The 22,027-nt window shown below is 31.0% G+C and overlaps 1 protein-coding gene across 5 annotated transcripts; it reads right to left on the bottom strand.

Annotated features, from left to right (window-relative positions):
- Nucleotides 1-16,452: 16,452 nt before the first annotated feature.
- Nucleotides 16,453-20,932, bottom strand: LOC118065437 (transcription factor Maf). 5 transcript variants are annotated; one of them, XM_035080722.1, is made up of 6 exons: nucleotides 20,797-20,932; nucleotides 19,879-20,160; nucleotides 18,908-19,741; nucleotides 18,239-18,764; nucleotides 17,737-18,068; nucleotides 16,454-17,335 (listed from the first exon to the last, which is right to left on the bottom strand). In XM_035080722.1, the coding sequence occupies exons 3-6, from the start codon at nucleotides 18,989-18,991 to the stop codon at nucleotides 16,970-16,972; spliced, it is 1,308 nt and encodes a 435-aa protein (XP_034936613.1). In that variant the 5' UTR covers nucleotides 18,992-19,741; nucleotides 19,879-20,160; nucleotides 20,797-20,932; the 3' UTR covers nucleotides 16,454-16,969. The 5 variants fall into 5 exon arrangements, with proteins under 5 accessions (XP_034936616.1, XP_034936613.1, XP_034936614.1 ...); XM_035080723.1 differs by having other exon boundaries at nucleotides 17,746-18,068; nucleotides 18,908-20,160; XM_035080724.1 differs by lacking the exon at nucleotides 18,908-19,741.
- Between the last annotated feature and the right edge of the window lie 1,095 nt (nucleotides 20,933-22,027).

The following is a 22,027-nucleotide window of genomic DNA, read 5'->3' as shown; positions in this document are numbered from 1 at the left end:
GCTGGAGAGAGTTCGATGGACACACTGGATTTATTACTGCTTCCGATATACTACGTGTAATTATTAAAATCTTCAATTATTCTCTCTTTTATTTATTTCCTTTTTTATATCTTTTTTTTTCTATTTTCAAAGTATCCCTGAAGCCAGTAAAAACATAAATAGGACATTTTTTAGTATTACTACCTTTAATCTAACAATGAACAAGTTTATTTAAAAATATTCTCTTTATTATTGAACTTGACATTGTTTTATTAATTTTACTATTAATATTTTTTTTTTACAGGATCAATCATTGAAGAGGACAATAAATTATGTGCATATGTCATATGCAAAAGAACTGAACAATATTCAACGTAGAATTCACGAGAAATTAGGCGTGAAATGCCACCGCGTGAACTGAATATTTTTGCTTGAAAATAAAATAAAGGTAATTTATTTTAAAAATTCTTATGTAAAATTTAAGATGGCTATACAAGATATTATCTGCATGTGTCTATCGAATGACAGTTAATTAAACAACTGTTGGAAAGTAAGAAGAAAGATAAAAATTGAAAGAAATTTATGAGAAAAATAAGCGAAAAAATAACAAATATATTTGAACTTTGAAATATCGCGTGTCAATCTCAATAAAATACAGAGTAAGATCCTGATGGAGTACATAAAAGTCCGTAATGTTTTTATGGTGGACGAGTGACTATGGAATACATGGCAATCGACTGAATGTTCTCTTGTATCTTCTTTACGTTAGCCACTTTTGTATTCGCTCGGCAAAACCAATCTCCATAACATGAGCGTGCAAGACACCCCATATGTTTCGATCGACTGGCGTCAATCTTCTATCTTCTACCTGCTGCTGATCGTGAAATGATCATGTAGAGACATCAACCAAGTTGTAGTACCTTCTACAAGCGGTCTTGGAATAAAAAAATGAATGGAAAAAATTTCAAGAGCTTTTTTATCTAGTTTAATTGGAACGTTGATAATTACAGGTGTTTTTACTTCCGTTGACTAATGATCACTTTTCTGCCTCCTAGAAAGATCAATGATGAGATAAAAAAAATTCTGCTAAGACTAGAAATATAATACATTTTTGTTCACATTTCAATAATTTATTCCAAACATTGAAATGATAGTTTCAATGCAAAATAACATTTTACTTCAAGTAAACCAAGGGATGGTTGGTAAGAACTTTTTAAATAAAATTAGGTTTTTGTCAGCTCATATGTGTTATATATGTTGCCGATATCCACCCTCATACATAGTATTTCTTCTCTGTGGACCCCAACTACACCCGGAAATTCATTAGCGGTATCAGATACTTCTAGTGGGTGCTTCGCGCTGGAATAAATCATATAACCAGCATATAACATTTACAAAACCACTTTAATTTCTCTTTCTTTGATTTTACGAGAGATAAATAAATATCATTTTGACGTATAAAAGAAGTATTAAATTATTATTAAGATTTTCCAATTTCAACTGCAATTGGGTAAAGTTCTAACAGTTATCGTCTGAGTCAGTTTCTTCTTGATAAACCCCTTTCTACATCTCCAACAGTAACCTCTATCTTGTGATCGACTCAATCTTATTCCAGCATTCATGTTCAGTAGACCGCAGCTCGTCGCTTGAAATTGAAATTAATTTCAAAACTTACCCAAATATCTTACTCGATTCATCTTGAGATGACCACTCACCCAATTCTACAAACATTTCAATTGATTTTCATTATTATAATCCATCGTTAATCAGATAAGTTATTTTATATGTATTTGACATCATCAACACTTAGAACTCTCATTGGAGATATAATTCTCAAAGTGTGTTGCATAACTTGAAAGAAAAGTGGAAAGTCAGTGGTTGGATACACTCGCGTACACAAATTCCTCGTAAATCATCCAATTCAAATTAATTTCCCGTACGTACTAGTAAATCAAAGCGACGGGGTGGTCCTATAACGGGTGAGCTCTAAATCACACCAACGTTAATTGCGACTGAGCGTTCACCAAGAACTAACGATGATACGTATTATATGTACCGGAACTGCATCCAATTGTGACAATATTTTTATCATTTCTTTTGAATAGCTTAAGAGCTTATGCAATGTAGATTGCTAGAATATCATTCAAGTACTTGCTTCACTAGCAAATTTATTCTAATCAAAATTATTCCATTAATGAATTTCATAAATGGTACAGAGTTTTGATAATTAAAAATATTGCTCCATATAATTAATTGATGCAGTAGGCATTTTAAATTATTAAATAATTAGCAAATATTTACAAAATGTATTTTTGAGAATTTTCTTCTCAGTGGTATCAAGTTAAATGATAAAATTTAATTTGCAAAAAGCTCAAAATTTGCCAAAGCGATATAGAATGTGGTAGACTTTACAAACCAGATATAAAATAAATTTTATCACACTTGAGTGAGTTTGGCAATCGGTTTAGTGAGTTTAGTTGGGTCAGTTTAGGAAAAAAGAATGGAACATATAAGGGTGAACATGGTTATACGTAAGGAAGGGATTCTAGGCAACAAGGCTAGTTTAACTCACAACCCCACTAGCTTTCGATCACGTATGCTGTTCGCCCTTAGACATGATTCACCGCGTTTGCAAAAACTGTTTTTAATATTCAAAAATCAAAAATGACTATTATTTCTTCACTCTAACAAAAGCTTCCTTTCACTTCTTTCAAAGCTTTCAATCAACTCCTTCAATAAGTTCTTTAATACAATTTTTCTTCGCTCGATAACCATTATTTTGTTTCATTAGAAAATTAATCACAGTTGTGATCAATCTTTAATATTTTTTCAAAAATTTATTAGAAGATTTTAATTAGAAAAAAATTGGGTAGTTTTAATGAACTCATTTCCTCTCTTCTTTTAGCATATTATTTTTTATTGTTATATAAAAAGGTGAATGAAATGATATACCAGAGTTAATAATAAAACATGTTGATACTCATCAGAACAATCAGTGCTGGTGTAAGTCAACACGACTCGTCACTCGGTCACGATTGTCGTGGCTCGATGACTAGGGGGGATGGACTTGGAGGGTGCTGGATAGAAATCCAGAGTAGGTCGTGAGAGAGAAGGAGAAAGTGGTGATCTAGAGGGTTCAAGAGAAAGTGAACCGAATACAAATTGTGAGTGAGAAAGAAAGGAAGTAAATAAGGTGGATAGATGACCAGATAGACTCTTTAGAGTGTGTGATAAAGTAAGTATTAGAGTTGGATCATGTGTGATGAAGGAAGACATGAGACATGGACTAGTTATGTGAACGGACTAGGGTGAGAATGCGCGACAGAATAAGGAAAGAACTAAACTAAAGACAGAAATTCTCGTTGAGGGAGAAAAGGAGTGTGGCTAGTGATTGGATTACAGTCAGGCAGTCCCGGTGGACTCGCCAAATGACCGGGACAAATTGCCCCTTGCCTTCGGGAATACTTATACTATCCAACGACGATCGAGTCTTCACATGTCTTCAGCTTCTTAGACATGAGCTCGACTTCTGGCTTGGATCCCAAATAGCTTGGATTTTATGGCGTTCATTGGACATTTTTGGTATTTGTCATTTATCATTGACACTGTGGTGTAGTATTAACACCCTGAGGAAAATAGAAGAAGGAATCGCCTGATTAGACATTGAATAAAAAGGTGGAAAGTTCATTCTTTAAAGAAAAACCATTATTAGCAATAATTTAACTACTTTCATTATGTTTGACCAATGATAAACTATACTATTTATTTCTTAAAAATTTGATAAAATACCTCATACATTTTATTTAGAATAAATTAATTAAAAACTAATAGCATAAAAATTTTAAAAAACGTTCAATTTTATTAATGAATAATTATTTGAACAAAAAAAATATTTTGATTGATGGATTGATTGGTAAATTATTACCAGTAGAGCATGATATTATTTACTGGGTTATTTTTAAGAAGAAAAAAATGAAAAGAAATTGAGAGGAAACTTGTCAAAGAGTCGAAAGATTCGGCACCTCAAGACCTCTACCAGCAGCGACGATTAGTTTGGCCATTAAAACCGAGCGAGAAAACGTTATTACCCAGCGGGAATCGGCTGTGTTATCTCCCCGGTCAATTAGATCCGTAAAGAATAGCGCATGGTCCATTGGTCCTCGTCGTTTCACCCCAAGACGACCCTTTCACATCCTGTAGGCTCCATGTTATGTCTTTCTTTTCGTTCATGAGATATTCTGCTTTGCTCTTTGTCATTCGCCTGGTCATTTCTTTTGACAAACTCACGAATCCGTATCTCCCAACGATATATCTGTAAAATGTCTTTTACAATACTGACGGAAAAACTATTTTATTTCATTTCCGCAAATTAATATTTCTTAGTTGATTTTTTACATTTTTCAAATTCAACAAAAAATAATAAATAAAATAATTGAAAATAAATCAGACATTAGTGAGATTATAAAATAATTTCTAGAAGAGCCATTCATACAATTGTACTTATATCGATTAAGGTAATTATTGGAATCTAGTTGATAAGACTACTAGAGGGTGAAAGCACTTGGACAATTAAGTTTCTGTTTCTATATCTTTGAGGGGTGGATTTACTGCTCTTTAACCTCTCTGAAAGTTTAGCGATAAATAAGCTATACAATTGGTCACACTATCGTGTATAAAGAAAAAAGAAAGACAATCTGTTGTCCCAACAGACGATCTGATTGCCAGCCTGAAACTCAACTTAGCGACCATTTTCTCCGAGGAATCTTCGCAAACTCTCCTTAAGAAATGTAGTAACGAATCCACCAGGGAGATAAAGTTTCCAAGTTGTCAGTGATTGCCTTAATATTAGTATAAGTTTACTCACAATTAAATAAAAATATTCCCCATCTTCCTGATCAAGTCCATTGTATTTATTGAATTGATTACACTCCTTCTTCTCTAGACTATTTTTTACCAATCATTATTAAATAATCAAATTATTATTACTAGTTATTTTTTATTATAAAAAATGCTTTCCAAGTGTTGAAGTCAAAGAGTTGATGTATTGTTGAGCGAAAAAAAATCTTCCAATGAAAAGATCTTCAGTAATGAGTTTGATAAAGGCTAGAAGACCAAAAAAGGATCATGAAAAACAAAAAAAAATTACATAAAAAATTTTTTTTTTAATAAAAGAGCATCATACTTGACAATATGACAGTGTATTGTCATTCTTAAAACCTCAACACGTATTGTCGTGGACATGAAGGTCCACTTGATCACGATCCACTAGCACTTGAGGCTTCGCTCAAGCTTACCTGATAATATGTCGATTGGAAATTCATGCGGCATCGCCCCATCCACCCTTTAGTGAATCTATCGCACGGTGCAATCGCTCCGCTTTTCGTCTGCCATTGTCTCCTCTCCTTGCTAAATCTCAGATTGCGGAAAGAAACGATCGATGCCCGCAGGCATGAGCGTAGACTATGCCAGACATTTTAGATATACTTTTATCCTTTTTTCTACATCAATTGCGTTTGAAGAAATTAAAATATACAGGTTTTTTTTCTTCTTTTATTATTGTTACCTTGAAAAGGATTCAACACTGGGTTGATACCTTGTAGCAACAACACTTATCTGATCGGATTTTTATTTTTAATTTATATTTAAAGAATAATTATGACTCTAAAAGTAATCACTAGTCATACTGCAAGGCTTTGAAATGCTAAAAAAATTTTTGTTTGGTTTGAAGTTTATGTGATTGACTGATTTAAGATATGAGTTAGGATACATTGATTTTATTTAATAACCCAATTGTTGATAAAATAAATAAATCATAAAAATCAATAGATCATTCAGATCAGAAACTAGTTCGCTTGATCAGATTTTATTTAGATAATTTTATAAAAATTTTCTTCAGATCTAAAATTGTTTTGTGATAAACATAACAATTTATTTGGATTCATATTGATACGATAGATAGTTCAGTATGATTCCAGCATGAATTTTCCAACCGATCATTTGACTCTTTGTCTTGATCATAAAAGAAATTTTACCACTCATAAAGAAGAGTCTTCTTCGATTACATTGCAATCAAATTGGATAGTTTGAGTTTAGTCAGATCACTTGTAGTTTCAAGAAAAATATTATTTTTCAACCAAGAATTTTATTTTAGCTTGAAGTGTTTTAAAAGAAAAAAGATACCTGAGGTACAAGTGTTTAAAAGATGACTTAATGTTTGATTGAATGGCAAAAACGAAGATTAAAGTGACAAAAAGATGGAAAAGGGCATGGTTAAAGTGTCTTGAGATGAGAGATGAAGAAAGTGAGATGACAGAGGGTAGGAGAAACTGATGCAAGGGGTCCTAGTGCCACAGGCAGGAGAAAGAGTACACACCCGCAGCCACGTTCACATGATTCTTTTTTTTTTTTTGTCTCTTTCTCACTCCCTTAGCGTTTTCCCCGAGGAGTAACTAACTGAACGAGAGCCGGGAGGGTGTTAAGGTAATGCTCCATTAGTATGTGGTCCCCGTAGTAACATGGTAACACTACTACCACAATGCGTGATCGAATCCAGTCTTCTCAATAACCACCAGAGACGTTTTTTTTTTTCTTCAACGAGTAGGCTACTACTAGCCTACTGGACTTTATCTACGCATAAACCAGTGTAACGTGTCCTTACGTGACTTACACACTCAATCTCCACGTTTTTACACGTAACAATGATCGACTTAACCAACAGGAAATCCTTCTACCCTTATTTACCTCAAATTTAATGTCTTCAATCAGAATTTTCTCTTTTATTTTATTCTCGAGATAACTATCGGTTTTATCTGAAAATCAAAAGAAAGTTTTTAGATATTTTTTTACAGTTATAATTGTTTAGATTTTATATCATAAATAAATTAAATAAAATATCAAGGATATTATTATTTAATTTTATTTTAAAAGAAAATAAAAATTTTTATCAACAAAATTAAAGATAAAAATGTTTTGTAAATTCTTTTTTATTTTAAAAGACTAGTTTATATGATCTAGCTCTTTTTTTTTATTAATTACACTCTGGTTTAGAATAATTTTAACATTTTTTATTAATTAATTAATAGCCATGGGACTGGAGAAAATTCGTTCAGACCCAATGAGCTTTTTTCTAAAAATATGCAAATATTTTATTGCTATCAAAAATAAAATCAAAAATCAAAGATAATTTATTGAATTATCCAATTATTCTTTCGATACAGTAATAAAACTCTACATTTAAGACATTCTTAAATTAATAATAAAAAAAAAGAATGTCCCTATAAAAAAATATTCTTTCAAGTCAAAGCTTATAAAAAAATTTATTTCATATTTTGTTTTCCATCCCCTACAATATTTACTATTAAATGATTTGAATAAGAAATCAGTAAGAATTTTATAAAGTTATCTTCTGAAGAAGATACCAGTCATTGATGGTGAGGAAGGTGGGAGATAGGAAGACGTTGATGTGAATTAATGGGAGCTTAGTTATAGTTGGTAACCGATGAAAGTCGAGTACCGTGAAAGACAGAGAGGGGTGACTTTCCCGGGTCTGCAGTATTAATTAAAGCAACCCTCAAATCTCATCTTAACCCCTGAACTTCCAGCTGCACGCCACTCTGTATCATTTAGGGAATGAAACGGTTGAGGTGTATACCGTGATTTAAGGAATATCTTATAAATATAATATTCCGTCACCCTTATTCATACTCTCGCAGCAATTGTATGCTTCTGAATGATATTCATGTTCCTGAACACCCAAACAATAATACCCATTCTTTTAAAGACTAATTTCATTAAATGATCTATTTTATTAATCACTTAGAATCCAATATGTCAAAAAAAAATTAAATTTTTTATTTAAAAACAATTAATAATTAATTTATAATAAATAAGATAAAATACTGCAGGCTTACTCTAGTGCTTTTTAATTATTTATTAATGAGAAAAATATTTTTAAACAATTTTTCCAAAGAGTTTTGGATATTTTAAATGTTTAAAAATATTTATTTCATTGTTTAAGAAGTAAATATATGATTTAAAGTCATGCTGGAATATTTTTAAATTGTTATTAATGAAAAACGGCAGAAAAGTTTGATCGGGACGTTAAAAAGGAGGAAAGTTTGGTGAACAAAAAAAAAAGAAAAAGTAAAATTTATAATCCGTAAAAACAATTATGTCTCCGAAGAGTTGGAAGTCCAGGAAGGTTCAGCCTCGACACGCAAAAACGGCCAATATCTCTCGTTTGATTTATACACTGCGGGGTAGCGTGTCGGACAGCCGCTCCAGTCGAGATATTAAATGGAATATTAAAGATTTAGCATACAAGACAACACATCGAGTTAAGGGGTCTATTTATTGGTAACAAAAAAATCAAAAATTATTATATTGTAAAATATATGTGTGTCCATCTATAGATGGATTGACTAACGACAGTTTGTTAGTTAACGACGATTGCTTGACGATTAGATTGTTCATAGCAACGAGGGGAGAGTTTGTTTATCTCCAGTATAGGACTGAGACTAGCTAACATTAGAGTCTTGTCTTTGATTCTGTATTTGAATCTGTCATTTTTAATAAACTAACTTTCAATAATAGTTGTTCTCATTCTATTATTTTACAATATCTATAAAATAGAATATCAATGAAACAAAAAGTGTATGCAGTGGTGTAGATATTTCAGAAAAAGACCTAGTCACCTGGAAATCTGGACGACTTACTACGTGCGTAAAAATCAGACTGGTCGTTTCAATAAGCCACCCTCATAAATCCAGGAAGCAAAAAAATATATGTGTCTTAAAGACGTTTTTATTTTTAATGATAGACTGGGAATAGAATGATGCTGAATTATTTTTATAAATATTTAGAGTGCATACATGACAATATCAATGTTGATTTTTTTTTATTTTGAAGGAAGAAAAAAAGAAGAGAGATTTTACCTTTTCATTTACACATTGTAGAACATCTAGCATATTTATTCAGACTTTCTGACCACTTTCTGAAGGATCGAAATTGCCTTTTTCTTGCTTTACCACAGATCGCGGTCAAGACCATAAAATTCGACTGCTAGGCTGTTGGGTCCACCTGGTGTAGGCACCGTATTGCATGTAAAACATGAATGCATCTTCGATATTGGCGACCTTTCTCCTATTTTTTTTTTTTTTGCAATCATTCTAGATAATTTTTTTCTCTGTTCCAACAATCAAAGACAGATTAAGAATAAAACCATAAGTAATGCTTTCATTTATTCACATTTTTTTAAAATTAATTTCTATTTATTAATTTTCTCATTCAATCTTGGAAAAACAATCTAAGCTCCAAAAACACTAGAATTTTTTTTTTTATTAGCCAATTTCTTTTCAGTTTTTTACCATGCTGAGGATCAAAATGATTTAGAGAAAACCAGGGCAATATGAGATACCTGGGGTAAAATGGGACACTTCAAAATTTATTTTTATTTTTCACTTTTTTTTATTAATTAAAAGCTATAAAAAACCTTTGATAAGAACATTGAAGTGAGCATAATTTAAAATTATCCCCATATTGCCCCAGTCTTCCTTAATTTGTCATTAAAAAATAAACTAAAGAATCATAAAATAATTATTTTAATTTGAATTCTTAATAATGAGTTTCACAGTACATTTAATTACTTGGAAATATTCAAAATGACGTTCAACAGTTGTTCGTGGAGGTTTAGGTCGACGTTAATAGCGTGTCATGGATTTCAGGTTGACATGTGACAAGTGTATTAGCGTCGTTAAGGGTTGGCTATGGTGTTTCTCACTTCTTGCTACGAGTTATCTCAACCCCTGATATTATATATCTACTGTGTATAGTCTGCACGTACGGTCCTCGGTACACAGAATACCAGTATGAACCCTACTCACACATTTTTGACCTTTTACTTTTGTCGTGAGAATTCAAGACCCCTCGTCTCGTCTCCGGTTGACTTTTCTACTTGCTACTGAAGAGGGAAGAAGAAGCATGCAAAACGAAAATTCTATTTCCTTTCATTCGGCTTTAAATTACCCCATGGTGTAACTTAGTATGAGAAGGGTCGTTTACTGCCAATTTTCAACGATTTTAAACCACACTTCTCAAGAGATCAATCACTTATTTCATATTTTATTGAATTATTTTCCCTTTTTTTTGAAGGAACATTTTATTTACCTGGTATCATAATCATACCATTATTTCAATCAATGATAAATTGATTTTTTTGAAATCTTTTAAAAGCTGGGAAATATTTTTAATTTGTATCAAAGTTAAAATTATTAAAAATTGAAGTGAATTAACATATTTTTTGATCATTAAAGTAAAATCTGGTTCACTGAAAAATTTTAAATGCTTTATATAAACCTTTTTTTTTTATTTATAATATTTTTTTGGAGTTAACTAATCATCAATTGGTGTGTTTAACCTATTCAAGTTGAAAACAATTCATAGCTGAAAAAATTCTTAAAGATTTTAAAGAATTAGCGAATGTTAGATTTTATAAATTATTATATTATGATAAAATTTATATTTCTAAATCAAAAAAAATTTAATTTGTAATCATAATATTCATGAATAAAATTAAGTAGTCTTAATTTAAGATTTTTTTATCCTCAGGAAAAGAATCAATATTTTAAAATCATAAATGTTTGGTTCTTGATCGCAAAAAAAATTATTTTGACGTTGATCGAGTTTAATTAACTTAATAATTTATACATGAAGTGAATAAAAAATATGAGAACAGGATCAAGGTAGACTGATGGCAGAATGATTTCATTTTGCCCTAATTAAAAATCATTTTAAAGTATCCTTATTACGATTCATAAAACATTTATTTTTTATCTATTCTAACAACAAAAATAATCAACTCCATCATAAATTATTTATAAAAATTACTCGATAATCATTAGAAAAAAAAAAACATTAAACAAAACAAATAAGTTTCAAGTGTCTGATTAAACCCTAGTTATACTACTGTATTATCAATAATAATTGATCATTAGTAATGACTCTAACAATTATGCTATGAATAAGAATCTATGATAATAATCTTTCAGAATAAAATAAAGAAAAAAGTCTCGAAGAAGTGATTGAATAAAAATATAAACCATAAAGCAATTTATATGCTACATAAATGGATCCAAGCACATGAACTACTGCCATCCGGTCAGTCTGTGTCGCGCTAATAATGGGCGGGAAGTCCTGGTAAGCCAGTTGACCGTGACTAGATAAAAAATACTGCCTGACAGGAGGAATCGACCCTTCGCCAGGCGTCTGTAACAAACTATCGTCCTGCCCCCAGCGTTGTCATGCTAATCGTATACGATCGTATGTGCGTTACACCCGCCGTCGCATCCGAGTTTTCTCGCATCTTTTTATCTTCTTTGCTCGGTCAGAAGAGCTTTCGCCTACTTCCAGTGTGGTGTACGACGGAGACAAAAAAAAAAGACAAACTCAAGGAAGTAGAATACAACCAAACGAGAATGGTTATCCTTAAAATTCGATCGGTAAAAAAAAGAAGAAGAGAATGGAAAGACAAATCCGATTTTATGGTCGCTTGTATATGAGCTGCGGGATAAACGTGAATGAGAACAAGCCTGTCATTCTCATCCCCTAACTCCCTTGCGGATAATGTCGATCAACGAGTTTGTTATCTGCATCTGTTAGTATAAATTTACTATTATTTTACTCCTATTGTCTTTTGTTGCTCCAATTATGATGATTACTTCTAATACAACGCAATCATTTGATGTTGCAATTAATTTATCAACTCTTTTACGCAATTAAATATTTTTTCTGATACCTAAACATTTTTTTTCAAGCTTACATAATAAAGAAAAAAGTACTTATCAATTAGATTTTCAATTATTATTTATTTTTAATTGAAAAAATTTTTGTTTTTTAATTCAAATATTTCTTTTAATCGAATATAATTATTTATTAATTAAATATTTATTACAAGCTTCAAACTGTGAGCCTCCAGGCTTTGAAATCGTTGAATAAAAAAATTATTTTATTTTTTATTATAAATTTTATTGCGTGGTTCCATAAGACTACAGCTCATATTTCTACGTGGAAATGCACCTGAGACTTCGATAACGGAAATTATTCCCAAGAAATGAAGAAACGAACTCACGGTGCTATACAATCATGAACGATGGACTGCGGGCAGTGCCTGGTAATACAATAAAATAAACTGTCAGCAGCAGCAGCTAACATAAAAATGCTAAAAAGCAGCCCCACTGGACTCCTCACTCGTGCCATCACAGAAATACGTCGATCGTAAGATCGTAAATGTCTTCTTAGATGAATCATCTTTCGTATTGTCTATTCGAATTTTTTCTCATCGACTTAAATACTCTACATCGATATTTGATAAGAAATAATTTTATAAAAAAAGTATTTTTATTTTTTAGTTTGTAATAAATAAATGTCAGTCATTAATTGATTATTCCCCCCTCTCTCTCTCCATGACAATGAAGTGTCACTTGGAATTGTTAATTTTTAACTGGATGACATGATAACTAAAATGAAAAAAATGGATTGCAGAATATTAAAATAAGTCAACCGGTCGATGCTCCTACCGGTCGATGACCAACGACTTAAAAATGTTGTCATGTCTTTGACACTTATTCTGTCGCATCAGCAGTTAATTTATAAACACAGTCAGTCTGGAATCTCATCGTTTAGATTCTAACTTTACACTTTTATCATAATATATTATTTATATATAAACTTCTTTATACGCAAACTTTAGAAAGAATGTATTTTTTTCTCACGAGTTTTGAGAGATAAGTTTTATATCCATCACATCTTACGCAGCAAATTTCACTTACCCCTCTTGTATACTTCGCCTTTTCTTCTCTCTCAATTTCTTCTATAATTAAGTCAAAGTAACGTTATCATCATTTTATAAATAAATACAAAGATTTAGAAATATCTTTTTCATTTCATCCTTTCGTATTAAAAGTTTGCTCAATAAAAATAATTCTTATCAACTTATTCATCCATGACCAACATTAATTCCATTAAAATAATTCTGTTTTGAAATAAATAATTTTAATATAATATTTTTATCATTTTTTTAACATTGCATTGATTAGAGTCGTATTATAAAAAATATATTTTAATTTAAAAATATATTAATATAATAATTATAAGTATAATATAATGAAATATAATTAAATATATTTATATAGAGATTATTTAAATATAATGAAATATTAAATATTATTGTTTTATAATATTTAAATATATTCAATATATTTATATAGAGGAAAAGGTAAGCTTATGGTCCAATTTTTAATATGGTCCATTCATTTATTATGTAAGCATGATGTGTCTTTAATCAGCTGATCCACAAAAATATTAAAAAATAAATTCTTGGCAATGAACAGGAACTTCGAAAAGTGACATTTGATGATGATTGAACAGAATAAAATTTAATTAAATAAAAACAAAAAATGACCCATAATCTTACCTTCTTCTTTAGTCAATTATATAGTTATATATTTTTTTATTTAATTAAACAGGATTTGGCCGAATAATTATAGCTTACAATATTTTTAAAATGAAATATATTTTAAAAAATTATATAATAAATTATAATATTATGATATTTAAATATTTAATATTATATATTGAATTATTTAATTATTATATTTTAAATGTGCACAGAGAGAAAAATATAGTTGGATTTAATATTAATAGTTCAAAAAGGACTCAACTATTTTCTGTCAAATGAGAAATTAACACAGGATTATAAATCCAACTATGGGACTCAATTATTATTTTTTTTAAATGTGGGGAGTATTGTTTAAAAATAAAATTAATTTTTGATTAAATATTTTTTGTCTTTTTTCAGCATTATATTGATTAGAGTATTGTTTAAAAATAAAAATAATTTTAAATTCGACTATCGTTAAAATAGTTCTATTCATCAAAATAGTAATCGAATGATTTTCTATTGAAAAGTGAGGGTGAAATTATAACTCTGTCATCGTCCAAGATGATTAAATTGTATTTCAACCATGCGTACAATCATCGGGGATACTTTCGCTCAGTTAAAAATGGATTTGATCAAGTTTCGCGGTATTACACCACGGAATTCCTTTATATCTGTCTTCCCTTTTTCTCTCAACTTCACTCACCATTCATCAACGTGATTGACGAGTGATGTCGTTAACGGTTTAGCCCTGAAGGCGCGTGCGATCTACTGTGATGATCTTGTTAGTACAGTCACTTGTGGTGTTCTATCTTTTTTCATCATCCTTTTACTATCCAAGTGCATTTAATCTTCAACTCTTTGTGTCAATTTACCACACCTGTTTTTATTTTTTTCCAGACTTTCAACTAAAAATCTATCATCTTTTTTTCTCTTATAATTTTCTCAATAAATTTAATTAAAAAAAGAAAAAAAGATTAATAAATCATGTAGTGAAACTTTATTCTTATTATTTAAAAATTTTAGAATTATTTTAAAAAAATTTGTTTGAATAATTTTATTGTTAAATAATGATGATGCTATCAGTAAGAGGCATTTTAATAAGTTCATTTTAATTTAAGATAAATTCAGGATTTATTCTTTTCACTCCTACTCTAAATCTAAACTGACTTAATGTATCCCAACCTACTCGTGATAGTTTCCTGCTTTTGCAAAATGTAATCCTTGACCAAAGGTCAAACCAGTCGAACTACGGACATCATTCGTCTTCTCATCGATGTTCCCCTTCACCCCTCTTACTAGCATCTCGCTTTCAATTCTGCGATTTCTGGAAATCCCCTCTTTTTACTGCAATACTCATTCTTTACTTCCTCTCGATCCTCGTAATTCTTCATTGAGTCGCCACCAAAAGTTTCTTTTCATGCCGTTTTACTGCACTTTTTCTTGTTTCTCCAACTTTGAATACAAATAAATTATCTCCAAGAAAAAAATTCATTTTAATTTTGTATATTTTTTTTTTTTCCTTTATATAGAAAATGTTAAGTTGTATGTCAATTTTGATATTTGTACGTATGTACCTACTAGTTAATGATGATTTTTTTCAAGGGTCAAAATTCATAGAGCATGGGATGAGCAGAGAGTTTTGTAGGAGACGAAAGGGTGACACACAGTAAGATAAAGATAGGCCACGGTAGTTTCGTGACTTGACAATAAAGCTTGACTCAGCCTCATGGTCATACGAATAAGTTCTCTTTTACTACCCCATATTTTCCCCTTTTCTTTGAAGGGAATGACTTCGAATGATAGATTTATTTGTCGTGCTCTAACGCTTGTGACCGCTACACTGATAAAAGTGATAGTAATAATTGCATACAACATGAGAAATAAACAGTATAAATAATAAAAACAACCATTGGAATAGAATAAAGTTTTAATATCCATGAATTATTCAGCACTCAATGGGATTAACAATAAATAACAATAATCATTGAATTCCATTAAATAATTATCAGCAAACCAAATTATTTATAAAATATAAATAAAAACAATTTAATTTATTTCAATTAATTAATAAATACTTGATAAAGTGTTGTAAAAAAATAAAAGTCAGAAAGGAATAGTTAGTTTAATTTGTTGTTGATAAAAAATTATTTAACATTTTTTTATTAATAAAAGTATAGTTGAGGATATATTTGTGAGGATAAAATGAAGATAAAAAAAGCTATCAAAATATCAGAAATTGTCGATAACGACATTTTATTATTATAATAAGTATAATCATCTTATATACAGAGTAACAGGAATGAAAACTTTCTTTTTATTTTTTTTAACAGAATGCCTTATTAATTTATAATTTATCTTACAATAAATTACAAAATAACTAAACATAATCCACAACGTTATAAAAAATATATTTTTAATTAAAAAATCAAAAATAATAGAAAAACAATTATAATTCAAGTGAAATGATTTATACTCAAAGTCATTTAAATAATCAATTTTTATAATTGTTTAATTTATACAAGTTATAACAATACTATTTATAGAATCATTCATCAATTTATTCATTAATTAATTCATTATTTATCCCTCGATTTTATCACTCTAATCTATCAACATAAATTTTATCAAATTAAATTTAAATAAATTGTTAAAGTTAATGGTTAATTAAAAAAAATGTGAATCAATATCACGAGACAGCACCTCTTGTGCAGCTTCGTTGCTGTAAAAATATATGGAAAATATTGGTACTTCGTATACTTTTACGATAATTCTCTTTTTTTTTTTAGAAATAAAAATACATTGGCTCATTAGTAACGATTGTTCTACTAGAATTAATTAAAATATTATATATATTTATTTATCTTCTAATGTTTTTATATCGAAAACATTTCGATACTTTGCACATTATTTTTTTTTTTCAAAATCAATTAACCTTGATTTAATAAATTTTTCAATACTAACTAATTGTTTCTAATACAAATAAAATAATAGTAAAAATAAATTTATTTCTTATTTTCAATTTGTTTATGTAAAAATATGTTTTTAATAATAAATCAAAATTAGTGAAAAATAATAAGCTTTCTATTACTTGTGCAATAAAAAATTTTTTTGAGACAATCAGACATTATGATATCTTTTATTACGATTATGATAAATGAAATCTGATGATTGCCTTTGTTACACATTTTTTATAATTATTTTTATGATTCTCCAACCACGTACTACGTGATTTCACAAATATATTCTTAGACCGGTCAAAGCGTTTACTCACCCCCCTTATGATTGATCTTTTGAGTAATTGCCACCAGTAACTACCTCTAGATCTACTGTAGAAAAACTTAAAATTCTCCTGCACCTTTCTATTGCACTTATTCACAATAAAATTAAAAAATTAAAAAAAAAAAAAAGAAAACGAAATAATTGCAATTAAGAAAGACTTTTTAATTATTTATCTTGCACTTTGCTGATACTTTTTTATTTTAAAATTGCTCTGGTTTAGACCAATACTCTTTTATTATTACCCTAAGTCCAACAGGCTACACGACGCTGCCGATGTCACAGATAAACTTCAGGACTTGCTGGTGCTGGTTGATGATGATGCTGTCCTGGTCCCTGATGCGGCTGCTGATGGTTTGATATTTGTGATTGATTCTGCTGCTGTTGCTGAGGAGATTGATGATGATTGTGATTATGATTGCTGTGATTTTGGTTACACCTTGCTTTTAAAATTTCATAACGTTGTCTATACATGTCTCTTTCTTGGGTCAATTGAGCATTCTTTATTTTTATTTCTTGAAGCTCAACCTTTAGAGTACTATTGGTTGTCTCTAGGTCATGACGTTGTTGAAGACGCTTACTTCGGCAATTTTGTGCATACCCACGATTTTTCAAGGTCCGTCGCTTCTGCTTCAACCGCACAATCTTCGCACACCACCAAAATATTTTTTGGTTTTAAATGAAAAGTGAATTGCTTTTTTCATCTACAGTTACGGTCAAAATTATTTAGGCAAGCTTTAGTCATTGTAAAAGATGTACGATTTAATTAAATCATCCTTTTGATGATATACATTGAACTTTAGATTTTTTTTAAATAAATTAAAACTTAGCAAAACAATAATTTGATTCAAAACAATCATAGAACCATTGGAACTCATTTATTATTCATACTTTTTGTCCGCAATCAATTAAAAATAAATTCTTTATTCACTGATAATGTTGGCAAATAGTACATCAATTAATTTTGACCAATACTGTAACATTTAGCTAGTTTTATCATGGTAAGAGCACCATTGATACAAGCAGTATAAATAAAAATGAGAGACCTTACTCACCTCCTCCCTGGGACAGCCATGGAGTCGTTTATTAAGTTCCCGGACGGAGAGGGACATCAAGACTTCATCATTCATCAGGTCATCCTGAGAGCTGCTACTGTTGCAGTTTAGATAGTGATTACTTCCTGATCTATGTACAGGACTGGGTCCACCTGGACCACATGATGTAGCAGAACACACGCTTAATGGTCTTCCAGGTTGCATTGACATGGTGTGGACACTGTCGTCCATTCCATTGAGAACTCCATTTGATGGTGGAAGGATTCCATTTGTGGGACCACCCGATCCAGGACCATAACAATCAGACATTGTTATGTATGGACCTGAAATCATCAAGTGATAGTTGGAATCTTTAATATTTAATCATAGTCAACAGCTAAAACTCATAAATACATATGATTATTTCTAGCTTTTTTTGGTTCTATTTTTTTTTATAACAAATTAAAAAAGTATATCTACAGAAAAAATGAAGCAAAATTAATTGATAATTTACCTCCGTGTCTGATATGCCTAGGAAGATGCTGAAGTTCTTGAAAATGATGATGAGAAGAAGACCACGATTCAGGTGGTGGTTCTGGGGTTTGTTCTTGAGGACAATGTGGCCTCAAATCAAGAGGTTCTTGTCTCAGAGACTGAGTTAACCAACCCATTCCACCTGTGCTCATTTGCATTTCTTCTTGAGCTAGATGTTGTTGCTGCTGTTGCTGTTGCAGATGCAGAAGAAATCCACTTTTCTCTCTCAATTCTCGATCATTGCGATGAAGCTGTAGAGGAGGTGGAGATGCTGAGACTGGTGGAGTATCAGGTGGAGTACCAGGATGAGTTAAAGTCGTTAAGTGAGTTGCACCTGGGGGAGCTTTTACAAGAACTCCATGCTGAACTTGAATATGTGGCTGACCATAAAGTGGATGAGGCTGTTCCAGTTCATGAGCAGGTGGTGTTAAAGGTGCCAGAGTCAAGCCTGTCATCTGGCTAACGAGATTACCGTTTACCATCATCGCTGGAGAACCTAATCGAACCTATTAAGATTGATGGTTCAAATAAATAAAAAAAGAAACGAATAAAATAATCAACAGAATCGGAAAGCAAACGTCAAGAGGAAGATAAGCAGACAAAACCAAAGGAAATGATAATATGTTAATGACTTGAAAGCTGAGATCACCTCGCGCTTGACGTCGGCGGGATCAAGATGATCTAAGACGAATTCTTGGACGTACTCTCTTGCAAGATGGTCCTCGGCTTCCATTTTGACCTCGTCAACCACTATTGGAACTTCTTGCGCTACCACAGCCTCTACCGCTGTTGCAGTAGGGACATATGGTAGCGTTTCTTCACGACAATTTTTTCCACTTCCGGTTACTATTCTACCTCCGCCACCCTCACCGGCGGCCTCTAAACAACCGTTCTCTTTTATTTGTGGCGTTTTTATTATTTTTTAAATTACCCAATTTGGAAGTCTTTCTATCAAGTGTTCAAAAAAAAAAATTTATACAATCCAAGTAATAGTTCTTTTAACTCAGTACTGATTGTAGATCATCAGCAACCATCATCATATACATATTTATTACACTTTAAATAAATAAAATGGCATTTAAAGATCACTAAACACTGATGTTGATTGTAGATATGGTTTGTCAATGATGTTTTGAGAACTCGAATACTGTTAAATCAACAACCCAATTTATTATCACATCAGCATAAAGTTAATGATTGTTAATCCACTAATTAGCACATGGTGAATAACAAATGATAGTTTTCACTGTTCGACAACATTTTCAAAGATCATCAACCCCACAAATCCTTCAGTAGCACACTTAAGATCATCGTTGATCACCACTAAGTTTATCTACGATCAATTGTTACTCGATAAAGTTCACATTGATGAAGTAGCTCGTGTTGAATGAAAAAAGCTACAAATCGACGAGATGGTCCGATTATAGTTGGCCGGTCACTGAGAATGGTTTCGCACCATCTAAGAGGACTATGTCAGTGCACGCTGAAAAGAGAAGCTTGAGAGAGTGCAGTTAAAATGAGGAAGTGAAAGAGAGTTAATGCAGGAGGCCAGAGAAGGCAAGGGAAGGAAATGAATTTCGCACGAGCAATAGTGGGAGGGTAAGAGTTTGGCCCACGAACCTGAGGACTGTGCGCGGCCCACAGTAGATACACCAACCGAATGAGATCTAGTCAGACCAGAGTAGTGGAGAAACTCGGTGCTCTTTCAGTCGGCCATGACGTCACACAGTAGGTGGAGCTTTGTTTAGTCAGACCTTCTAGACCATCTAGCGATTGGCTGATAAAATCCTAGATTTCTATTGGTTGTACTCCCACTTTATTCCACCCACACTTTTGCTCCAAGAATACCGTCTTTAACGCTCGAGTATCAATGCATATCTAAAGCCTCCTATCCCGAGGTGTCTATTAATTTATAAAGAGATTATTCCCATTTTTCATGAGCTACCCTGACTTTTTACGAGACATTTCAATTTACATAACTGTTAAATGATCCTGATAAAAAACTTAATTGTCTTGTTATTATACCAATATGAACATCACTTTTTTTAATTGCAAAATATTTTAGTTTTCATTAGCAAATTATTTTTTTTTTTATTCTCAAATCCATTCATTACTTCTCTCAATGATTGACATCAATGTGAGATTTTATTGTTGATTAGAAAGTGGAATAAAAATTTTTTTTTAATTATTAATTACTTTTTGATTGGTAATTAATTAAATTCTCTCTTCATAATATTAATAATACTATTTATGATTGATAAACTGACTGAAAGAAAACTGATATCAATGACTTCTTGCTAGACTAATGATTGTGTTATCAAAGTAGAGAGAACTTTGATTTTACTAGTTTTTCTTTGAATGCAATATTATAATTTAGAGTTAATCCTTTTTGAATACAATTGTTTGAGATAAAAAAAAAAAAAAATATTTCCCAAGAAAACTTATTTAAATAATAAAATGAGGCTAAATAAATAAAACTGATATAGAAAAAACAAACTGAAATGGTCTCTTAATTTTCGTACATTTGTCAAGACTCACCTAAAATAAAGCTTGAGATTAAAATAAATATAAAAAATATAATTTAATGTACTCGGTAATATATTATGAGTACATAAAATTTTATAAAATAATATGAGATAGTCGAGTGAATACTGAGGAGTGCAAACCGAGGCGGTACTCCTATACTCATGGATTCGGTGGCATGCGACAGAAACGAGACGTCAGGGGGTTGTGTAAAGGCATGAGGAGGAAAGAGGGAGAGTGCTGAGCCAGCATAGCTCGCTTGCCGTTTTACCCCTCTAGCCCCTTCAACTGGTAGCCTGCACATCGATACCAAACCTTTATCCAATGATACCTCACCAACCACTAACAAATCTTGCCATTCATGTTACACAATGATCCTAAATTTTTATACCTAAATAACAATTTTCCGTCAAGTTCATTGACTTTAATTACTAAACTTACACAATTAACTCATTGTTCTCATTAGTATTTGTCAATCACTTTTTTCAGGTGAATAATAAATAAAGTTGTCTTTTCTCAGTACAACATTATCAACTTTTTTTTAAATTCAAATTTAATTAATTGCTTATGATGGATAAAATAGTTGACTTTATATTATTTAATAAACTAATTGAAAGGTAATATTGATTATGAAAAAGATTGACTCTTTGAAAATACTAAATATTAATGAATTGGTAAAAGTTTGATAAAATTCTTTCTAATGATCCTACTGATGGTTGGAGAATTTTTAATTGAGCATTTAATTTTAATTTATTGATGCATAAATTAAATCTTTAATATTGTGTTGATTAATTAGAACTCAGGTGAGTTGAGTTCCAATTGACACCTGAATAATACCAATGTCTCCAATAAAGTTTTTTCCAGAAATATTTTCGACATTCAAAGATTTACTGGCTGAGTTGAATATGCTGAATTCATTCATGAGAAGCAGCGAAAGAGATAATCCTCCAAGTCATTTGTATGTCTGTAGCAGCGGAAATATTGAGACGCACCTCTCATCAAATGTTGGTCGCACGATGACAGATGACAATGAAGTGATAGAACGATGAGAGGGCCCATATCCTAACACTGGGGATTCTCTATTTGTCTCGCTATGAGTATTACTTGATCTGTTTGCCATCCGTGCTCAATTATTACCGGATAATCGTTTTGTATTCTTCTCTGTATTCCTGAAAACAATAAAATCTCCAAGAGTTTGTGTCATTAATCGTTACCCCAGTCTAACTGTATTTATATTCCTCTAACT

The sequence above is a fragment of the Chelonus insularis genome, unplaced genomic scaffold (genome assembly GCF_013357705.1).
Source record: "Chelonus insularis isolate UGA/USDA-ARS -01 unplaced genomic scaffold, ASM1335770v1 contig_310_pilon, whole genome shotgun sequence".
Taxonomy (NCBI): Eukaryota; Metazoa; Arthropoda; class Insecta; order Hymenoptera; family Braconidae; genus Chelonus; species Chelonus insularis.
Note: the sequence above shows the minus strand (reverse complement) of the source record. Positions and strands in the feature narration are given on the sequence as shown.

Bases quoted from the DNA above. Each gene is read 5' to 3' on its own strand.
- LOC118065437 (XM_035080722.1), bottom strand. From the start codon at position 18,991: ATGGAAGCCGAGGACCATCTTGCAAGAGAGTACGTCCAAGAATTCGTC. The intron at 18,765-18,907 runs GTGATCTCAGCT...CAATCTTAATAG, and splicing joins CCGCCGACGTCAAGCGCGAG to GTTCGATTAGGTTCTCCAGC. The intron at 17,336-17,736 runs GTCTCTCATTTT...TGGTGTGCGAAG, and splicing joins CCAGGGAGGAGGTGAGTAAG to ATTGTGCGGTTGAAGCAGAA.